Raw genomic sequence first — 18,492 nt, 5'->3', positions numbered from 1 at the left:
AACAAAAACATATTCTGAAGATTTTTAAATTTTCAAGAAATTCAAATTCTTCACATCTTCCAAGCAAAGCACTTGTTATATTTTGATAAAAATGCGATACAACCCATTCCTGGTCTTGGAAAATTATATTCAAGAAATAACAACCACAAGCTAAACAGAATATTACAGGAATTCCATGTAATGAGTTTGAACTGTTTTTTAAAATATGTATTAATTAAGTAAAATTATATTTATATTAAATAATTTTTATATTAAATCAACAGTGGTGAAAATAACGAAAAATTTATTATTTATTATCACAAAAATAAATATTTAAAAGTGTAAAGGTAATAAAAAATATATTTAATTAATATTATACCAAAGATTCACAAAAACTCTCATGTGCCAAGTTTAAATTACTTTGGAGATATTTAGGTGTTTATATTTCAAATGATAATTGCTCCCAAAAGACATATTATTTACCCAATTCCCAGTCGTTTACCTCAATAGTAAATTTACAGTGCGAATTGAGTGCGGGGCGGTCGCTCATTCGAGCACTTTTTGCGCCGCAGGATCGCGAAATTTAATGCTCGCCGCGCAGCGCACATAAAACGCAAATCGACGTGCCATGCAAATCAGTGGCAGTTTGTGCACTTTCCATCCGGCTGGCGTTTTTTGCGCCACTTGGCGTATCGATTGCCGCATGATTGAACGGCCGACCGATAAATAAACACTCGCGCATTCCCAGCCCTTTCCGTGCGCGGGCCGTTGACAGCCAAAATATGTATTTTCCGCCGCGAATTTCGCACAATAAAAAACCGCAACAGCGTGTGAAAAATTCGAGTCTAATGACAAATATTTTGACTGCCGGCGTCAAATCCGGGTGTCATCAATCCACCCTTCGCTCGAATTCATCCCCTTCTGCGCTAATAAATTACCGTGTCAAACGCACGTCGCGTCAAAGCGCGTATGCTTATTTGTTTATTTTTCTTGCTGACACACCAGACAGAAAGACAGACACAAAGGATAACCTTAATTTCTAGCTCGTGGAAGTGAAATATCACACGGGTGAAAGGTCACGACTTTGCCGGCAGAAGGGTTGCTTTTTTCGTCTGACCCCTTTAGGCGCCTCTTCTAATATATACCTTACACACTCACTTTCAAAGGTCACAATTTTTTTCTACTTATCTCTTTGTTTCTTCCCTTTTTATTGAGCATGAGTTATGGCTCGTGGCTGTAATATGTGAGCGTGGTATTTATTCTATAGTAAATCGCCCTCGCCTCTTTCCCTCCCGAGGGGGTGATTGTATTGGAACATACAAGTGTTGGATTGGTGGACACACGGCTGATGTAGCTATAAATCTTATCAAGATTCGAGGGGTCACATTTAGGGCAGTAAAAGTTTACGGATAGGAAGTCCATAAAAATATTCAAATCCAAATGATATTGTTAAACACAAAACTTTTTACACAATTTTATATGTATTTAATTTTTTTTCAATAATCCTTTATGATTTGGAAACTATTTTTATGCATGATCTTTTGTTATGCCATAAAGAATCAATTTTTTATGTTTGATTAGGAAAATTTGTTATTCAAGATCAATTTGTAAGTTCAAAAGACTTGTCGTGACTCGCTGTACTTGGCCCTTTTGTAATAAACTTTTGGTTAATGATGCTGCCGCAACAATTTGTAGCCTCTTTTGACCGCGCTCGCGTCTCGTCGGCTTTTCGCCCGGATAATTCGAGCGAAATAAAATCCTGCCAGCCTCTCTCTCTGGTGGTTTTTTCATGCGGCGCGCTTGAATTGGCCACTCCATGCGGTCGGCCGGTGGGTCCGTGTGCTTTGTATTCAATTTTAGCCCAACTCGCGGCGCTATTGATTTTCTTAAGAGCGCGCACTGCTCTCTCTCAAGCGGCTGGCAATCTGCGTAAAATTTAATATTAAGGCGCCCCGCTAAAGTATTTAAGAGTATATATGGAGGGGGTCCTATAAAACGGCGCCGAAAGTGGCCTTTTTTTAAAGCGAACCGCGTCTGGAAAGTCTTTAAGTTCGGGGCTTATTACTGCCGCGAACGACGACCGTCTGTTATTTAACTTTGCAAAAACGTAAAGAGTGAAGTACTTTTAGTACTTCCATTTGATGGTTTGAAAACTCTCTCTCTGAGAAGTGTCCGTCGGAAAGGAGGGCAAACTCCCGCCGGATCAGCACTTGATGAAATTCGGCCTTCGAGTTGCTTTGAATCGATTCAAACTTTAGCGACCCTTTTCCCGTCAGGGGCCGCGCGCGTTAATGAAGATTTTTAGCGAGAGGGAGATGCACCTCCACTCAATTTCTCAAAGCGGCAGTGTTTGATGCGCCCATCAAACTCGATTTTGGCAAATGGCCACGCATTTTGTGAATGACAGCCGGGCCGAAACTCCATTAATCACCGACGCAGTTAGCGATTCCCTTTTGCGTGGCGCACGTGGCCCGTTAAAACTTTCCCGTTTGACGTAGCATCACACTTGTGCGAGAAAAAAAACACCTATATAATTTTCACCGGATGGTGGGCCAGTAATCGATATAATCGAGTTTTTAATATGTGCGTCTATAAACTAATAAGCATCTTGGATTAGTATTGGCAAAGTTTGAAGGGCTCCTTCGAGACGATGTGTAGAAAGAGAAGGCGGCGAATGAAGCTACTTGAAAAGAGCTATAGAGATTCCTTTACGGTCGAACTCGGCAGCCACGGTTAATTTCGTTGCAGAGGATACGAATCAATTACAAGTTTGAGAAATAGTTCATCCATTGTGAAATGATCAACAGTACTCACCAGAAAGGGTTGAAAACTGATCGCTTTGCGTCTGTATTTTCTGCAGCGTCTGAAACAATTAGATGTAAATTAATTTCAATTCTAGTTAACTTCAGAATTGAATTTGTTACAACAATTTAAAAAATAAAAAATTAATAGATTTAAGAACATCATGAACATACAACTCAATTTTAATCTCATTTTCACCTGAAAAATTTGATATATTTAACAAAATAATTTTTTAAATTTTTTTATCAATATAGACAATAGACCTTAAATAATTTAAATCACCTTTCTTATCCACAGCCTGCATATTCATAAAACTAAGTTATATTTAAGCAATACGATTTTAGTTCATTTTAATTTTTGCCAGTCTACTAATATTTAAAAAATACTTTAAAATGAATTTCCAGGCTTTTTCTCTTAAAAATGTAAAGTTCCATTTCTATTTTAGAATTAAATAGGTTTTTAAGTAGCATTAAACTCGGAGATCACTAAACTCTGAGGCCCCTTAATCAGGCCGATCATTAGGGCCAAAGCCGAGATAAAACCGAGAATGCAAACAGATCTCTCGATGGGTGTGCATAAAAATAAATCGTCTCTTTTACCGAGTGAGATAAAATTCTAAAAATCCCTCACGGTTGCAGCCATATTTATTGGAATGAGCTCTCCAGAGAGCTACTCGATGCATATTAGAAAGTGCTTTACTCGCAGCATTAGTGGCCTTAAAATGCAGCGCTAATGGATCTCGAGGTGCGGCTCGTAACACTCGATCACCACCCTTTCCTCCTTCTCTCGCTATTTTTTGTTTCGGCGCACGTGCGAGATTGAGTGACAACCAGCGGCTGCGGCGATGCCACCCTATCAACCCTATATAGAAACAGAGCAGGGTGAACGTCGAAAATATGAGTCGCATTAGTGCGCTGGAATGCAAAGGACGCACAGAAATTCCAGTCCTGGCTGCTGCCACGCGTGTAAAGTAATGTGTGCGGATACGGTCTGTGGACACGCGTTCGTTGTCCAATATTTGGTTCGAAACCAGATACACCTATGAGGCCGCTTTATTAGTGTGCGCTCCTTTTTCAAACTAGAGCCCTCCGATGATAAAAAGAGAGGAGCTTTGAAAACGTTTTATTATCAGAGCTAAAGCGGATTTTCCTTGTTATACTTCCACAGCATACTAGCCTAAAAATTTGTTTTGATGTAAACGCGAAAACGCGGGTTTGGGATTAGGCTGTGGAAAATGGGTGATTTTTAGATAAAATAAGCAGCTCATGTAGATGATTTTGTTTTGTATGTAAAAATATCAAAGAAAGCTATTTTAGGTTAAAAAAATCTAAAAGAAAAAATAATAATTCGATACAAAAGCTTATCGGGAGTTCAAATGATTTGAACCAAAAAAAATTGTAACATTGTGATAATGATATTTCTCTCATCCGACTATCATAAATAGATCAATGCTTAACGACTTAACAAAACAATAAAAAGTAAAATTTTTAAATGAATTATATAAAATTTTGAAGCAGCCTGGAACAAGTATCTACTTTATTGATATAAAAGCTATTTAATTATTTTGAGTATTTCATTCTGCTAATGGTGGTGCTATTATTGTCCAAAAAATGAATGTAAACATAAAAAAATAATATGAATAATAATGTTTACCGAGGGTTATCTTATAATGTAATTTTCATTATTAATTTTTTCCTGGTGCGTCGCAGGGTTTTAGTCGCAGATAATTACAGAAGGCGCCCAAATCAATACCTTGTTATCGGTGCTCTCTCGCCCATACACATTTTTTTAACTCTATATAGCGGTCGGTTCGTTTTCGCAGGCGGTGCGCAACCAAATGTGGGAGTTTGCTGGTGTTCGCCGGCAGCGGCAGTCTCATAATAACGGCATAACAGTAAATTTAACACCGTGCATGTGGTGCTAATGGCGGCTCAAGAGAGAGAAAACCAGCCCTTCATATGTTTAATTGCATGCGTGTTGTAAATTTGAGCGGCGGCCGCCGCAGCCGCGTAAAAATAAACCGCTTGCTCTGCTCCGCACAAACTGATGGCGGTTCATAACAACAATAATGGTGATTACTCGGTCCGCTTTTTCACGCTTGCTTGTACACGAATACACGCACACATTGGTTTTCGTACGGTATGAATTTCGGTGGTGAGAGCGACGCTGACATAAATTACCATCATGTCGGCTGGAAGTGCCACCCCGTAAGTTTGTTAAAAATAAATTGTGGTCGGAATTCCCAAAAGGAGTTATTTTATGCGAGGTTGAACAAACAGAACAAATGTCAGTTTGAATAGCAGACTGTGGCTTGGCGCACGGTTGCTGACAAAAAATAACTTTGCAAAACAGATGTGGTGTACTCTGCCCTTTACACATCAGCTTAACAAAAAGACATTCCCGAATTCAAAGTGATGAAACTACGAAAGAAAGAAATGGAAACGGTAAATTCATTTCATTTTATCCCTAAAAAATGTTAAATATTTCAAAAGAATAGTAAACAACAAAGAAATAAGCTTTATGTTGTTTAAAAGTGACATAAATTCTATTTTTTGTTTACTTTCCAACGAGATTTCAGTTCATTTTCGTTACCAAAGCACCAAACTCAGTATCCCACAATTTTATGGAGAATCTTATTCTCAAAAATTTTATTATGTGTGCTTGCTTGGTATTCAAAATTTTACTTCTCTGCAAATCTGCTACAAAAACATTTGGATCTTGCATGGGAATATAAAATAACCCGAAAAATATTTACGACACAACTTTGTTTTGCATCTCCCTTAAGAAACATTAAATTTGCATGCAAAGACCTCCCTCGCATAATCCGACCCCCTATTTAGCAGTGAGTCTGGCGCTGCGTAACAATTCGCGAAAGCCGCCGAGGCAAAAAGAACATAATGCGATAAATTCCGCAACTCTCCGAGGCCCAACTTTATTTCCGCACAGCGAAGAGGCACTTAAACAATTTCACGGCGAATTAAATTAGTCGGGATATGTGCGTGTGTGCTGCGAGGGAGTAGAAAGTAAATTGATTCAAACGAGGCGAATTATGCAAATCGAGAGGGCACTTCTAAGGGCTTCTTCTCAGGCTGATTTCTTTTTTTTCTCGCGCTTGGAATGCCCTGATTGTCGACACGGCCTCTGGCGAGACGAAGTGCCAACTGCCAGAACAATACTTACACATTTCTTACGTGCTCACTCTCGACTCGTAGGAAATAAAGAAAGGGTGTGCAAGAGAGGATCCAACGCACCCCCGGCACCCCCCTCACTTATATTTTGGTGGCGGAACAGAAAGGGCCTGAAAGTTTGCAAAAGTTGCTGCTTTGTCAAAAGAAGTTTCGCGTGAGCGCGAAAGAGAAACTTCACACCGGAATTATGTTGCTTAAGCCTTTTTGTTGCTGGCATTCTAACTGCGCACGGCGAACGCAACTGAGGTGGAAATCCAGAGGCAATCGTAAACGGCTACATAATTGGTTAAAAAAATTTTAACAGCAAAAAATAATGGTAAATTAGGCCCTTGATATTCACATCTCATGCTACGTTAACACCATCTATCTACCCCATGAGCTATCTTAGCATGTAAATATCAATATCCCTGATAAATTATTAAACTAATGAAAAAAATATAGGATGTTAAAAAAACTAGAAAAGAGTGCAAATTTTTAGAGATTCAAATTTATTTAAATATTCTCAAGAAAAGGGAACATAAAAATAAGGTTAATAGTTGAAACAAATTAAAGTTGTACATCAAATTTGATGATTTGTGGCTTATGTTGTTCCTCTTGATTGTAAGTTGTAAGATGTCAATATATTTTCGATAAACTAATAATAATATGAAAAATAATAGCAATTTAGCATGTATGTATAATGTGAAATTTTACAATTAATTATTATCTAGTTATTAACAATTTATTGAAACAAATTTAGTAAATCTCCAACATTGTCACAAAAAATTTTGCATACAAATTTATCATGGATATACTACCAGGAGCAGTCAATATAGATATAAATTATTTACAACAAATAAATTATAGGTAAGAAAAAAAATTGTATTGTGTAAGAAATTGATAAGATAAACTAAACACACAGACACACAAAAATACATTTTTTTTATTATTTAAAAACTGCATATTTATTGAATTAAATCTCAAAATTATAATGAAATTCTAAAGATTAATTACAACTTTTTATGTTTAAAATAATTTTTAATGTATAGCTTAACTTAATCTTTAACTGTAATGTAAAAGTTGCAACTTTATGCCTCTCTCATTTCATAATATTGATATTTGTGCTACTACGTCTTACGTATTATAAAAAGCTCCCAAAATTCAAAATGCAGCATGTTGGAAAGTTTTGTGCTGTCTTTCGCACTCCGGCAGTCTGCGGAGCACCCAATTAGGCAAGAGACAAAATGCAGAAGACAGAAAGTTTCTTCGTCGTCGGCGACGAAACTTGGCAACACACTCTCTCATTCGGCTGGTAATTTGGCTGTTATGTAAAAGTTTTATTCACTCCCTGAGACCAACTCTGCAACAACAAAACGCGCACCTCATAATACTTTCAGCGCCAAAACCGGGCGAGGGAAGGCGGAAGGGGCTGTTTCTTAATTCTTTCTAATCAAAACTAGGGCTCCCACGGGAAACTCGATTGTGGAGCCCTTTGAAATTAAGCATCATCGCCTAAGGCAGAGCAAAACTTCTGCGCCACCTTGGTGCCGCCGACGACGCCGCGCCCTCCTCTGTATACGCATGCAGTTTAATGGCAAAACGAGTATAACGTGCTGAGCGTGGAAAATGTTCGTCGTCGTGAAAGTTGATTGCGTTTTCTAACCGGGCTCTTGTTCATTAACGCTGGGATTTTGCTAATTAATTTTGTATGGCAGACTTTAAGATAAAGATTTTACTGCAGATTACTGAGGAAAGGAAGTTAGATTATTAATAAAATTAGGGCAAATCCGACGAAAAAACCGTGTTTTTTTTTAAATTTTAATGAAATTGGGACTTGAGAAAATAGTCATTTTTTCCACCAATACATATTTCTTTGAATATTTATGGTTTATTAGAACATCTGATTTAGAAATATTAAAATAAAATTCAATATCATTTTCCTTTTCATACATAGAACAACGAGCTCAATATTTTAACTAAAAATATTGGGAAAAAGGGATAAAATAAAATTTTCAGATCCTTTTATGCAACATATTATTTAACCCTATCGACCCCAGCAGTGCTTTCTACATGTGGCATCGGTGCTTGCAGCAACCTCTCACCAGTATTATTTGTGTACATATGCGAGTGTGTTTAATTTGATCTCATATCGCGTGCAATTGCGAGGCACAATTGTCGAAATCGAACCTTCTCTCTCACTCGTCAGCGCGGCGGGCTGCTTTCCGATCGCGCCCTCCCGCCCTTTGTGTGTCTGCGGTGTTTGCACCCTCAGATACTTGGAAATGTATTCGGCGGCCTTTGTACGTGTTTATGCGAATTCCGCTGCAGGTTTTCAATCAACCCTTGCTCGCTAATTCGACAAGCCATTCAAATGAGCTCGTGCAATGCTTTATATTGAAACTGCCTCTGCAGCTCGCTCTCCTCGTCAAAACAAGATTCATTAGAATCCACTGCCGTCGAGTGCTGGGTGGGTGAGCGAATGAGAACAGGAACACGCCGAAATTACATCCTCAGTCCAAATTGAATTTACTGCCTGTGAACAATGTAAATTGGCGACTCGGTTTTATGACGTGGAAAGTCCAGAGTTCGTGACTGACTTTTCATAACAAATTATATGGAAAGAGGGCTAAAATAAAAATTCAATGTACTGAAACTTTTGTTAAATAATTTTTCATTTTATTTTATATTTGTTTGAAGTTAGCAACGTTGAGCTCATTGCGATTTTATCCATGAGCCACGCAAAAGTCGCCAGCAGGGCTAATCAGCTGCCGGCGCCTCGTCCGAAGTTGTGCTTCCTCAGCAAGAGTCGAATCTTAATGAAAAGCAGCCCGTGTCTGCTGCTGAAACAAAAATTTTGCTCCCTAACAGCCGGTTGCGTTTCTGCTGCTTTTTCCCTAGGGAAGCGTCTAGCCACTTTTCCAATCCTTTTACGTGCGCTCTTTCTTCGCCATTTTTGCTGAGCTCGCGATTGTTTTTGCCTCGTCAAGCTGCTCGCTCGTCTTGTTTGTCTTAAATAGGATTATTTTCAGTGCGCACCGTTTCCCGGCGGCGTCCGCAAAAAACTTTACGAGAAAAATCAGCGGTGGAAAATTGCCATCGGCAATTTAATTTAGCTGGTCTTACATTGATTAATTAACTGATGTTGCAATTAATCCTTGCTGCTGGAACTAATCGAGAACAAACTATTAACAACTATCGTCGCCGCGTGTATGTTACAATGTACACCGTGTTCGATTTGCTCTCCAGCGTGGTTGCATGCAAGTCGGAGCGCACGAAACGTCCTCGGTGGACTAATTACTGAGTAATACAAATGTATCTCTTGTTGATCTATTGCGCGAGGTTAACGTCCCAAATTATGATCAAGCAATATGATGAGTGTGGTAAACTGATTTGCGGGCGCGTTTTGACAGCCTAAAATTCAGTTTCCCTCTAGAAAATCCAGGGTGACTTTTTTATTGGCATTAGAATTTTTCAATCAGTTCATTATTATGATATATTTAAATTAATTCACTGTAGGAGCAGAGACGTATGTTTTATTGTGATTATCAACTATTCGTTGAAGAGTAAGTGATGAAATATTTTATATATGTACAAAATTATTTTCCACATATAAATTAACAAAGTAAATATTCATAACTATGTTTGATAGTTATATCAAATTATTAAATTTTAATTCTTAAAAATTATAAAAATGTTGAATAAATTATTAAACAATAATTATTTTTATTAGTTGTCTAAATAGTTAAACATTGCTTAAAAAACCATTTAAATGCATTACAAAAAATTTATGTTTAAATTTAACTAAATTTATTATCTTTAGCATAATTCTTCTTGAGATAACCAGATTCGCCAGAAGAATAGTGTAAAATAAAAAGAAAAAAATATGCGTTGTAATTATCATATTTCGGTACTTATTTAATCAGATGTATCATACCCCAAGCTAAATAAATTACACTACTAGAAAATTATAAGCATAATTCTATTTTTGTCTATACAAGCTTTTTTCCGTTTTTTTCCAACAGCACTAATACTAATTGAACTAATAGCAAGTTAAACAACCCTCATTAAAGTACAACATGCGTTTCAATGCTCACAAACGCGAAGTACGTTGTGTCGAAATAATATGTTCTTTGAAAAGAGCAATAAAAGTCAGCGCCACCTCATCAAGTACAGCGACCGTGCACAGACACGAATTCCGCGCGCAGTTTAACTCACGTTTGCATGTTAAGTCGCACACACGGAGACAAAGGTAAAAAGTTGCGCCTAACTCGCTGGCACGTGAGTCCAATAAATAATGACCGCCGAGGGAGAGACGGAGCAGTGTCGGTTGGCCGCAAGAAGTTCAATGAATGCTCGATGGCGTAAATCACGGGCCAGCCATCACTCATGCACACATTTGCATGCATGCAAAAGTGTCCCGCACGCCACATGCGGAATGCAAAATCGGACCACATGCAGCAAGAAAGCAGCACGCACGTCACAAAACGAGCTCGAGAGACCGCCTGCGCGTTCTTCTCGTCCGAAGAGAGGAAGCAGAAAGTGGAGTTAAGACTTATTGTGCAAAGTTCACTTCCTAGTTATTTTTTTTCTGCGCAGACGATAAAGAACAAGGAAGTGGAATTTGCAAAGTTGTGGAGAGCAAAACAGAGTGGTGCGATCGTATGCAGCTGCACTCAATGTCTGCAAGAAGAACAAGAGCAGCAGGCGAGATGCATCTGCCGTCTTTTATGAGAGCCAACTTATTTGATGGTTTGTTCTTTCTCACTTTGTCTCTCGCTGCATCTTGTGTTCGCAGAGTTGGTTTTCGCAATCGGAACCGTTCACTTGAGCCAAAGGTAATGAAATGTGTGGCACGTTTGAGAAAGAGCAACTTTGATTTCTGCATGTGCAGTGCAGGGAGCAATTGGAAAAGTAAATTAATTAAGAGATCTAGGAGTTTGCTCAAAGTTAGCCGACTCGCGAGAGCAGGATTAGTTCAAAAGCTTAGCAGATGAGGTGGAGAGTTCAAACACACCTATGGTTCAAAGTTCTCCGTTTGTTTTTGTGATGAAATTTAATTTTAACTTTTCAAGAAACAGTTAACAAAATGCCTGATACGATTATTTTCTAACTGACAATGAGAGATGTAAAAAATTTGAAATAAATAAAATCAAATCTTTGCTATGAAAGTGCATAATGAAGAAAAAGAAGCTCATATTTAAGATTTTGTGTGCAAATTACAGTTAGGAATTTTTAATTCAGACAAAAAAAACTGGAGTTTAAAAAAATATTACCAATCATAATATCATAAAATTAGTAAAATCAAGTTTACTACTTTTTATATTATATATTCTTTTAATAAAAATTTTAAAAGCTTTCAAAATTTCTATTCAACGAGTTCTAGCTTATAATTTTTCACTCGTAAAATCATTTGTAAAATCATTTACTGCAAAATTTTAGTTCACCGATTCAATTATTTTTTTTTTCAAAGATTTGAAGCAATAAAACTATATTAAAATAACCATGAAAAATGCTAAATTTCCCTCAGTCTGAACCCAATAAACAAAATTCTAAAAAAAAAAACTATAAGGCGATATTTTATTTTTGAATAAAATAAAGTTATTTTAAATGTAATACAATAAAATAATAATTTAAATTAAATTATCTATTATCTACTATTTATTTCATCTCCGTAAGACGTTTCTATTTCCATTTAGAAATGCTGGAGCCAAAACATCTTATCATTCATCCCCATGCTGGGGTGCAGTAAAAGAAAAGATTTGCCATAACCAGCTGGAAGGAAAGATATCCAAGTTGATAAAGCTGCTGCACGTCGGGAGGCGAAATTCAAGCAGGCCAGTTAAAGTGTGTTTACGGCTGCAGCGTTTTATAGTGCGGGGGCCTCTATAATTGCATCCCCCGTCCCGGCTCCATAAAGATCGCGGCCGGAAGGAAAGCCGAGGCGAGAGAGGAACGACGAGCGCAATAAAAATGGCCGTCTTCGGAATGTTGACAGTTAATATTGGACAATAGCGTCTCCCTTTTATGTCAATGGACCGCGTGTGCGAAAGGGCTGCGCTCGGTCTGACTTCCAGAGTAGCGGCGGCACGAACCAACTGGAGGCGGCTCTGCTTATGTTGTTTGCTATGAAAAGATAAAGAGTCGTGTCACGAATGTAAATAAAAACTACACGAGACGAGAGAGTGAACCAGCCAACCGAGCTCCAGGCCGCAGTGGCGCGCGAAACTTTTTTATGGGCCACTTCACTCTTCCATTTTCGCAGACGGCTGTAAAAATTCCTCTGAGGAAGGTGAAGAGCGCGGCTTAATTTTGGTCGGTAAAACGTGTTGAAATTTGCGGTACAGAAAAGGAGATAAAAAGCGTAAAAAAACGTGTCAACAAGTTTCAAGGAACATTAAATTACTTTTATAATTAACAATTTTGAATTTTTATCTGCAAGATCTGAACGTAAAAACGAGTAAAAAGAGTTTATACTTTTAATTGAAATTTTTTGAAAAATGTTTTTTCTTGCAAAATGTTTTTACTTTGAAATCAACATAAAGTATGTCATAAGTAATTATTTTTATTTAAAACTTAAAACTAATTTATTTTTAATTTAGCTTTTTAAATTAAAAATTGTCTTTGCAGAAATCTGGGCCCGCCACTGATCGAAGTCAAACCGTCTCTCGTCATCTGCAATCCTTATTGCCTGGCTCACAGTTTTGGTGGCACGTGACTCGCCTAATATTTCTGCGTGACTTGCGCGAATAACAAAAGGGAGCCAAAAGGGTGCTTGCTTTTCCGTTTTCTCTCTTTTCTTTTCTCTCTCGGCGTGCTCTTAATATCTGAAAAAGCAACTAGCTGCAGAGATTCCATTACGTTATAGGCATTGCTCCAGAGACTTTCGCCGGGTCGGGTCTCTCTTCGTGACTCGACTGATTGTCGCAGATTTGCATTTACATAAACGCTGACTTGGCACCGAGGCTCTATTTCTTCCTCGGCGAAATCGCTTTATTATCCCGTGCCAGGCTTTTCGTTTGACGCAATTAACATTCAAATTAAAAAGAGCATTGCTTAAAATGAAGTGCTGAAATATTCTCAATTTGCAGAGATTTATCCCTACAATTGATGCGACAGTCTAGTTTTCCCTCGAGCAGGAAATTGCCTTTTCACTTTGCAATTCTGAGCACTTTCGAAAAGTTTCGCGCTCGGCCGGACAAGGGGACAAAGAAAAATAGTGAAAGAAGTTCTCTTTTCCCACTGTTAGTGGCGACGTGTGTGTATTTTTTTTTCTCTGCACGCGGCGTGTGTGACAAGCTGGTGAAACCGGTCCGGCGTAGTGTCACCATTACACACCATCCCCTTTTCATCCCCGCAAGCTAGCTGGGCTGCCGTGGGGCTAAACGCCAGTTTTGATTTGGTGCACATTTCAATCTGCTCTGGTGACAGCCGCAGCCGCCAGGGAGAGGAAGCTCCGCCGGCTTTTCTATGGAGCGTGTCGGGAAAAAATCTATTGTGAAAATACTAATGCCGGGCCAATGTTCACAGACGACGGGGAAAAGCTCGCCTTCTGCCAATAGAATGATTCACCTGCGAGTTAAGTTGTGATCTTGGACGGTGCTTAATAACGAAGCGTGGCCTGCAAACAGTTTGACCCAGATTATTGTTGCCAGCTGGGAGGCTTGAGAGACTATAGAGCGCCCACCCGGTTCGTGTGGTCAAATTATTTATCTCGAGGCTTAATTTCCTGGGAGCTCCGAGTGCGGTTGGCAGTTAAGCCTACTAATGCGAGTTCGCCTTCTTTCCGAACGAATTAATCAATGTGGATGGTCTTTTAATGACTAAAAGACGGTTTAGCACTCCGGCTCAATCTCGCTCTCAATCCAGTATGTTTAAATTAATCATTATTTTTTATTATTATTTGCGTAAATTGAATTTAAAACACAACAGCCGTTTATAATTTTTCAAACATTTATTTCTAGTATTTATTATATTAACATTATGTGTTAAATACAAAATGAGTAAAAAACAGACAACTCATGAAGTCAGATTGATGATTTTCTTACATAACTTTTGTTTGACACAAGCAAATATAAATAGTTATTTTTATGCTTGAAAACATGACTCAATTAATTCAATTAACAAGAATTGGGAATTGGGACTATGCAAGTGTTGTTAATAAAATACTAATAATATTTTTTAACTATAATAGTAAAATGATAAAAATATGAAAATAAAATAAAACCAAAATTTATTACACGTTGTTTTAATAATTATAATATTTAATAAAATTGCTTATTAAACATTTGCATAATATTTTTATATTTCACTACTTTGTTGATCAAATAATTTATTAATTCTTATTTTAGCAGAAATAACAATTTTTGTATTATAATTGTTTGCCTTCCATTGTTGTTGATGGAGTTAAATTCATAAAAGCAGGTTCAAAACAATAAAAAAAAAAAAAATTATGAGTCCCTCTTAAATTTTCAGTTCCCATGTTCGCTCGTTAGCTTAAAGAAAGTATACCAGTGAAAATTATTTAAAAAAATCGTGTGTCAAGTGAACAGCTTGAGCACACGCCACGAATCAATATAGCGTGGCTCTCGACGCCGCGCGGGAATAAGTCATCAAGAGCAGCAGGGTCATTGTTTCCCTTTTCGCCCACGCACAATATTAATTTTCATCCACCCGCACAGCTCGCGCGGCCATATAATGAGTTTATTACGCTCAATAATTCAGAGAGGCAGAGCCGACTTTTTGAGCTGCGAATGGCTTACTAGAGAGAGGTGTTATTTTATTATCACACACACACAATAAACAAAGGCGTATTATATATGCTTTTTACTGTGAAAAAAATGACGACCCACTCCATAAATTCTGATTTATTATTCATACTGCCGTCGGTTGTTGACGATAATTTTATTACGTGTTGAAAAGCTCGCCATAAAAACCGAAATTCTGCTCAGCAGCTTTTCAACTTTTTCCCTTTTTATTATTTTCATGCACGAGAGGCAAAATGAGTTCTCGTGTGTGCAACGAGTGAATATTGGCCGACGAGCAGGAAATTGTAAATGCCTGTTAATTTCCCGCGCGCATTGTGCCCGCGAGGTGATTTGTTTGAAAAATCACCTATGTACATTGAGGCCCGGATTGCAAAAAAAAAAAAACTGTTCATTGCTGTTGTGTAGAGAAAGAGATAAAAAGCGCTCTATCATTGCCGCCGGCGTATTGATTTCATAATCAGAAGCCTAATGAACAGTTTGTTTTCGGCCGGATGGAAATTGCGAATTCATATAATCTCTGGCGAGTATCACTGCTGCGTGAGCGTTAAACGCTTTATGGTGCGCGGCCAGTGTGTGGCTATAATGCTGGCCGGTGGCAAACAAACACCCTTTTGTGTGCTGCGTGCAAATTGGATTAGCCGCCATCCACTACAAGTTTTACAGCGCGCCCATCGAAATTGATTTCCGAAGTTAATTTGCTCGAGTGTTTTCATCAAAATGGGTCAACGTGAATCACACACGCAACGGCTAGAGTAGATTTAAAATTAATTTCATTTGGGCGCCAATATCATTCGTTAAATTAATCAGAATTTAAAGTTATTTCCCCTCATATGCTCCACTAACATATTTGCTTTAAATTTAGAGATTTAAATTGTAAGTAACCCTTTTAATAAAATTACAGTTGATAAATATTTTCCATAATTTTGGGTTTTGCGTTGAATATGTAATTTTGGGCTGAGCTATTAATCTCCTGAACACAAATTATAATTATTTATCTAATAATAAAAATATGAGTAATAATTAGTATAATATCCAAAATTTGACTATTTTGTCTCTGAGACTAAAATTTTTTTAAATTTGCAACGGTACATTGAGTATTTTTCATTTACTTCACAGTCCTTAAATATATAACACAATACACACAAAAACAAAACCATAACACAACACACTTATGCGTGAGCTATTAGAAGTAACAAAAAATTGCACTTTTTTTTAATTTATTAATTACTACATTCTACAATTTCTAAATTTAATATTCCAAATTATAAAAAAAATTAAACTTTATATTAGGGTACACAATTTTCTATCAAATTAAACAAAATAGGCAAAATATGAATTATAAACGCATATAATACAAAACAAATATAATTATTAAATTTTAGTTTAAAACATAAAGAAAAGAAATAAAAGTAATTGTTTATAAAGAATATATTTTAATAATGTTTTCATAGCATTGGCTGTGTCTCTTTTGATGTCAGGCGTTTCGGCAGACCCCTGCTAGCCGTGATTCACACTTTCTTCTCATTATTCTGATTTAAATTTCTTATTGACATATGGGTGTAAATTAATTATTCTAGATACAACGATTAAGTAAGACCAGATTAAAACTGGATTCCTCTTGTTAATTTGTTTGCGAGTTTTTTTAGAGTTGTGTCGTGATTATGCGTGGTTAAGTGTATTCAAGTTTCTAATTTAATTTTCCAAAAGAAATTGAACGGGATCCCACAACTCAGGAAACAAAATTTCCAAAATTTTCAATTAAAGGTTGAAATTTGGACATTTTGATTCGTTTTCCGAGCAGTGGTTTTCTCGCTCAGTTTCTGAATTTATTCCATGATTCCTGAGCTTCCACTAAAATTCTCCATTTGATTTAACGTGATGCGTTCACATGCAAAGCATATCAGTCAAAAAAAAGTCGACAGCCATCAGCTAGAGCAGTGCGTTTATATGCAAACAGCGAAAATCAATTACCCTGGGTTTGACTTTCCCTAATCGACCATTAATCCCCGAAACGTCAAAGTCCCTCTCCCCCGCGGCGAAACACACGCGCATAATGAATCATTTCTTTCTTTCGGCCCCCGCCGAAACGAGGTGGTAATTATTTGTGATGGTGTGCGTGACAGGTGACCGGGGGTGGGATGGTCAGCGCTGAAAAATCGCCCCGGCGCGCTTTTTGTTTTCCTCCTCTTCCTTTTTTGTGTTCGCGGCACGAGCAAGCTAGCGGCCCATTGTGTGTTTTTAATCCGAGGAGAGGCGCACAATGAGAGTTTAAGGTGACTTCCGCTGATTTATCATCTCACAATGCACACACACACGCCCCTGCTTTGCCTGCGCCGCTGAATACCAAGCAGCGCCAGCAGATTATCATCTCACGGGCACCGCCCGACACCGCACACCGGCGCTTCTCACTTTGCAATAATCGCCTCTTTGTCCTCGCCTTTTTTCCGCCGCCCACTGACTGATACCCCGGCACGAAATGAGAAACGTGCAAAATGACACCCTGCCGCGCACCGTTGCCTGCACACCGTGAATTTTGATTAGGCAGCAAGATTGAATAACTCAAATCAAGTTTCTTTTTAAATAAAAAATTTAAATAGCCTTTTTTTAATTTAAATAGTTATGGCAGTAATTATGAGAGAAATTTTAGAAGATATGAATGAAAAATTGAAAGGCAAACGAATTAACTTTTACTAGATCTAGAAAAATTAATTGCTTCATAGGTAAATTATTGAAGATTAATTCAATTCTAAAATTGAAGTTGATACTTTCACTTTTCTTTAAATTTTGAAAACGTTCGAGCCTGAAATAAAATTCACTCATCATCTAGACTGTTTTTAATTTTCACAAAATCACTATTTATTTCAGAACCCTTGAATTATTCTGGACCCTTGAATATTGTTCCATGAAAGTTGAAGATTGGAATAAATTTTAAATTTCAAAATAACGGTCAAAATATCACAACCTCACGGAAGTTTCATGTTTTTTTTTTCTTTCACCTTCGTGAGCGTTTAAGTTCACAGAGCTCTTTCTCCTTAACATGTTTTCCGCTCGTTTCTCAACCGCACCTTTCCGCTTTAATGGTTTGTTGAACAAGTTGTGCTGTTTTTTTTTTTTTTATTCTTCTTTCTCTATCCGGGCACACGCGGCTAATTTCGTAGCATTTTACGGGCCAATTATTTACATTCAAACTGCACACAGACCACACGCCAAGTGAGCTATAAAGGTGTATATATAGTTGCGTGCAATTACAGACCCTGCGATTATTATTAGCCGATGCCGCGTGAGATTACAAAATACAATGCCTCGCCAGCGCTCTGCGGCCTACTGGAGTGGAGGGCGATTTTCTACCCACTTTATGCGACATTTGAGCATAAACAGAGGCTGCGGCGGATTTAAAAAGAAGTGAAAAATTTCTGGGGTGGATTTAGTTGGGGCGCGAAAGGGGAGAAAAAGTGTACTTCTGACCGTCCAACAGGTCCGACTTGCCAATTACATTAATGAATGAAAGGCAAAGAGCTTTCTTTTTTATTGTTGGAAACTCTCAAAAGTCCGTCAAACTTTTTAAACTCGTCGTTATCCTGTTAATGATTCTCTCGTTGGTACAGCTTTAAACCTCACAAAATCAGATTTTTTACCATAAAGTAAAAAAAAAATCGCTCTTTGACTTTTGATTTTTCGCATATTTTTCACGCTCCATTTGGTGAGCGCGTAGGCGGCGGCAGCAAAGGTTGGCAGCCTTTCGAATTAGGCACACCCGAGTGGCACTGCATAAAAAAAAC

At 37.7% G+C, this 18,492-nt stretch overlaps 1 protein-coding gene across 6 annotated transcripts in view; it reads right to left on the bottom strand.

The window, feature by feature from the left end:
• The window catches only part of LOC132200926 (insulin-like growth factor-binding protein complex acid labile subunit), a 161,536-nt gene that overhangs the window by 72,140 nt on the left and 70,904 nt on the right, over positions 1-18,492 (bottom strand). For all 6 annotated transcript variants that reach the window (XM_059626717.1, XM_059626718.1, XM_059626715.1 and 3 more), the window contains one exon: positions 2,794-2,842. In XM_059626717.1, the coding sequence (XP_059482700.1) occupies positions 2,794-2,842 (49 nt within the window). The remainder of the gene's footprint in view (positions 1-2,793; positions 2,843-18,492) is intronic.

This window comes from Neocloeon triangulifer, unplaced genomic scaffold, assembly GCF_031216515.1.
Source record: "Neocloeon triangulifer isolate White Clay Creek 2 clone unplaced genomic scaffold, ASM3121651v1 ptg000014l, whole genome shotgun sequence".
In the NCBI taxonomy this organism is placed as follows: domain Eukaryota; kingdom Metazoa; phylum Arthropoda; class Insecta; order Ephemeroptera; family Baetidae; genus Neocloeon; species Neocloeon triangulifer.
The sequence above is the reverse complement of the archived record's forward strand: the minus strand, read 5'-3'. Positions and strand labels throughout refer to the sequence as shown.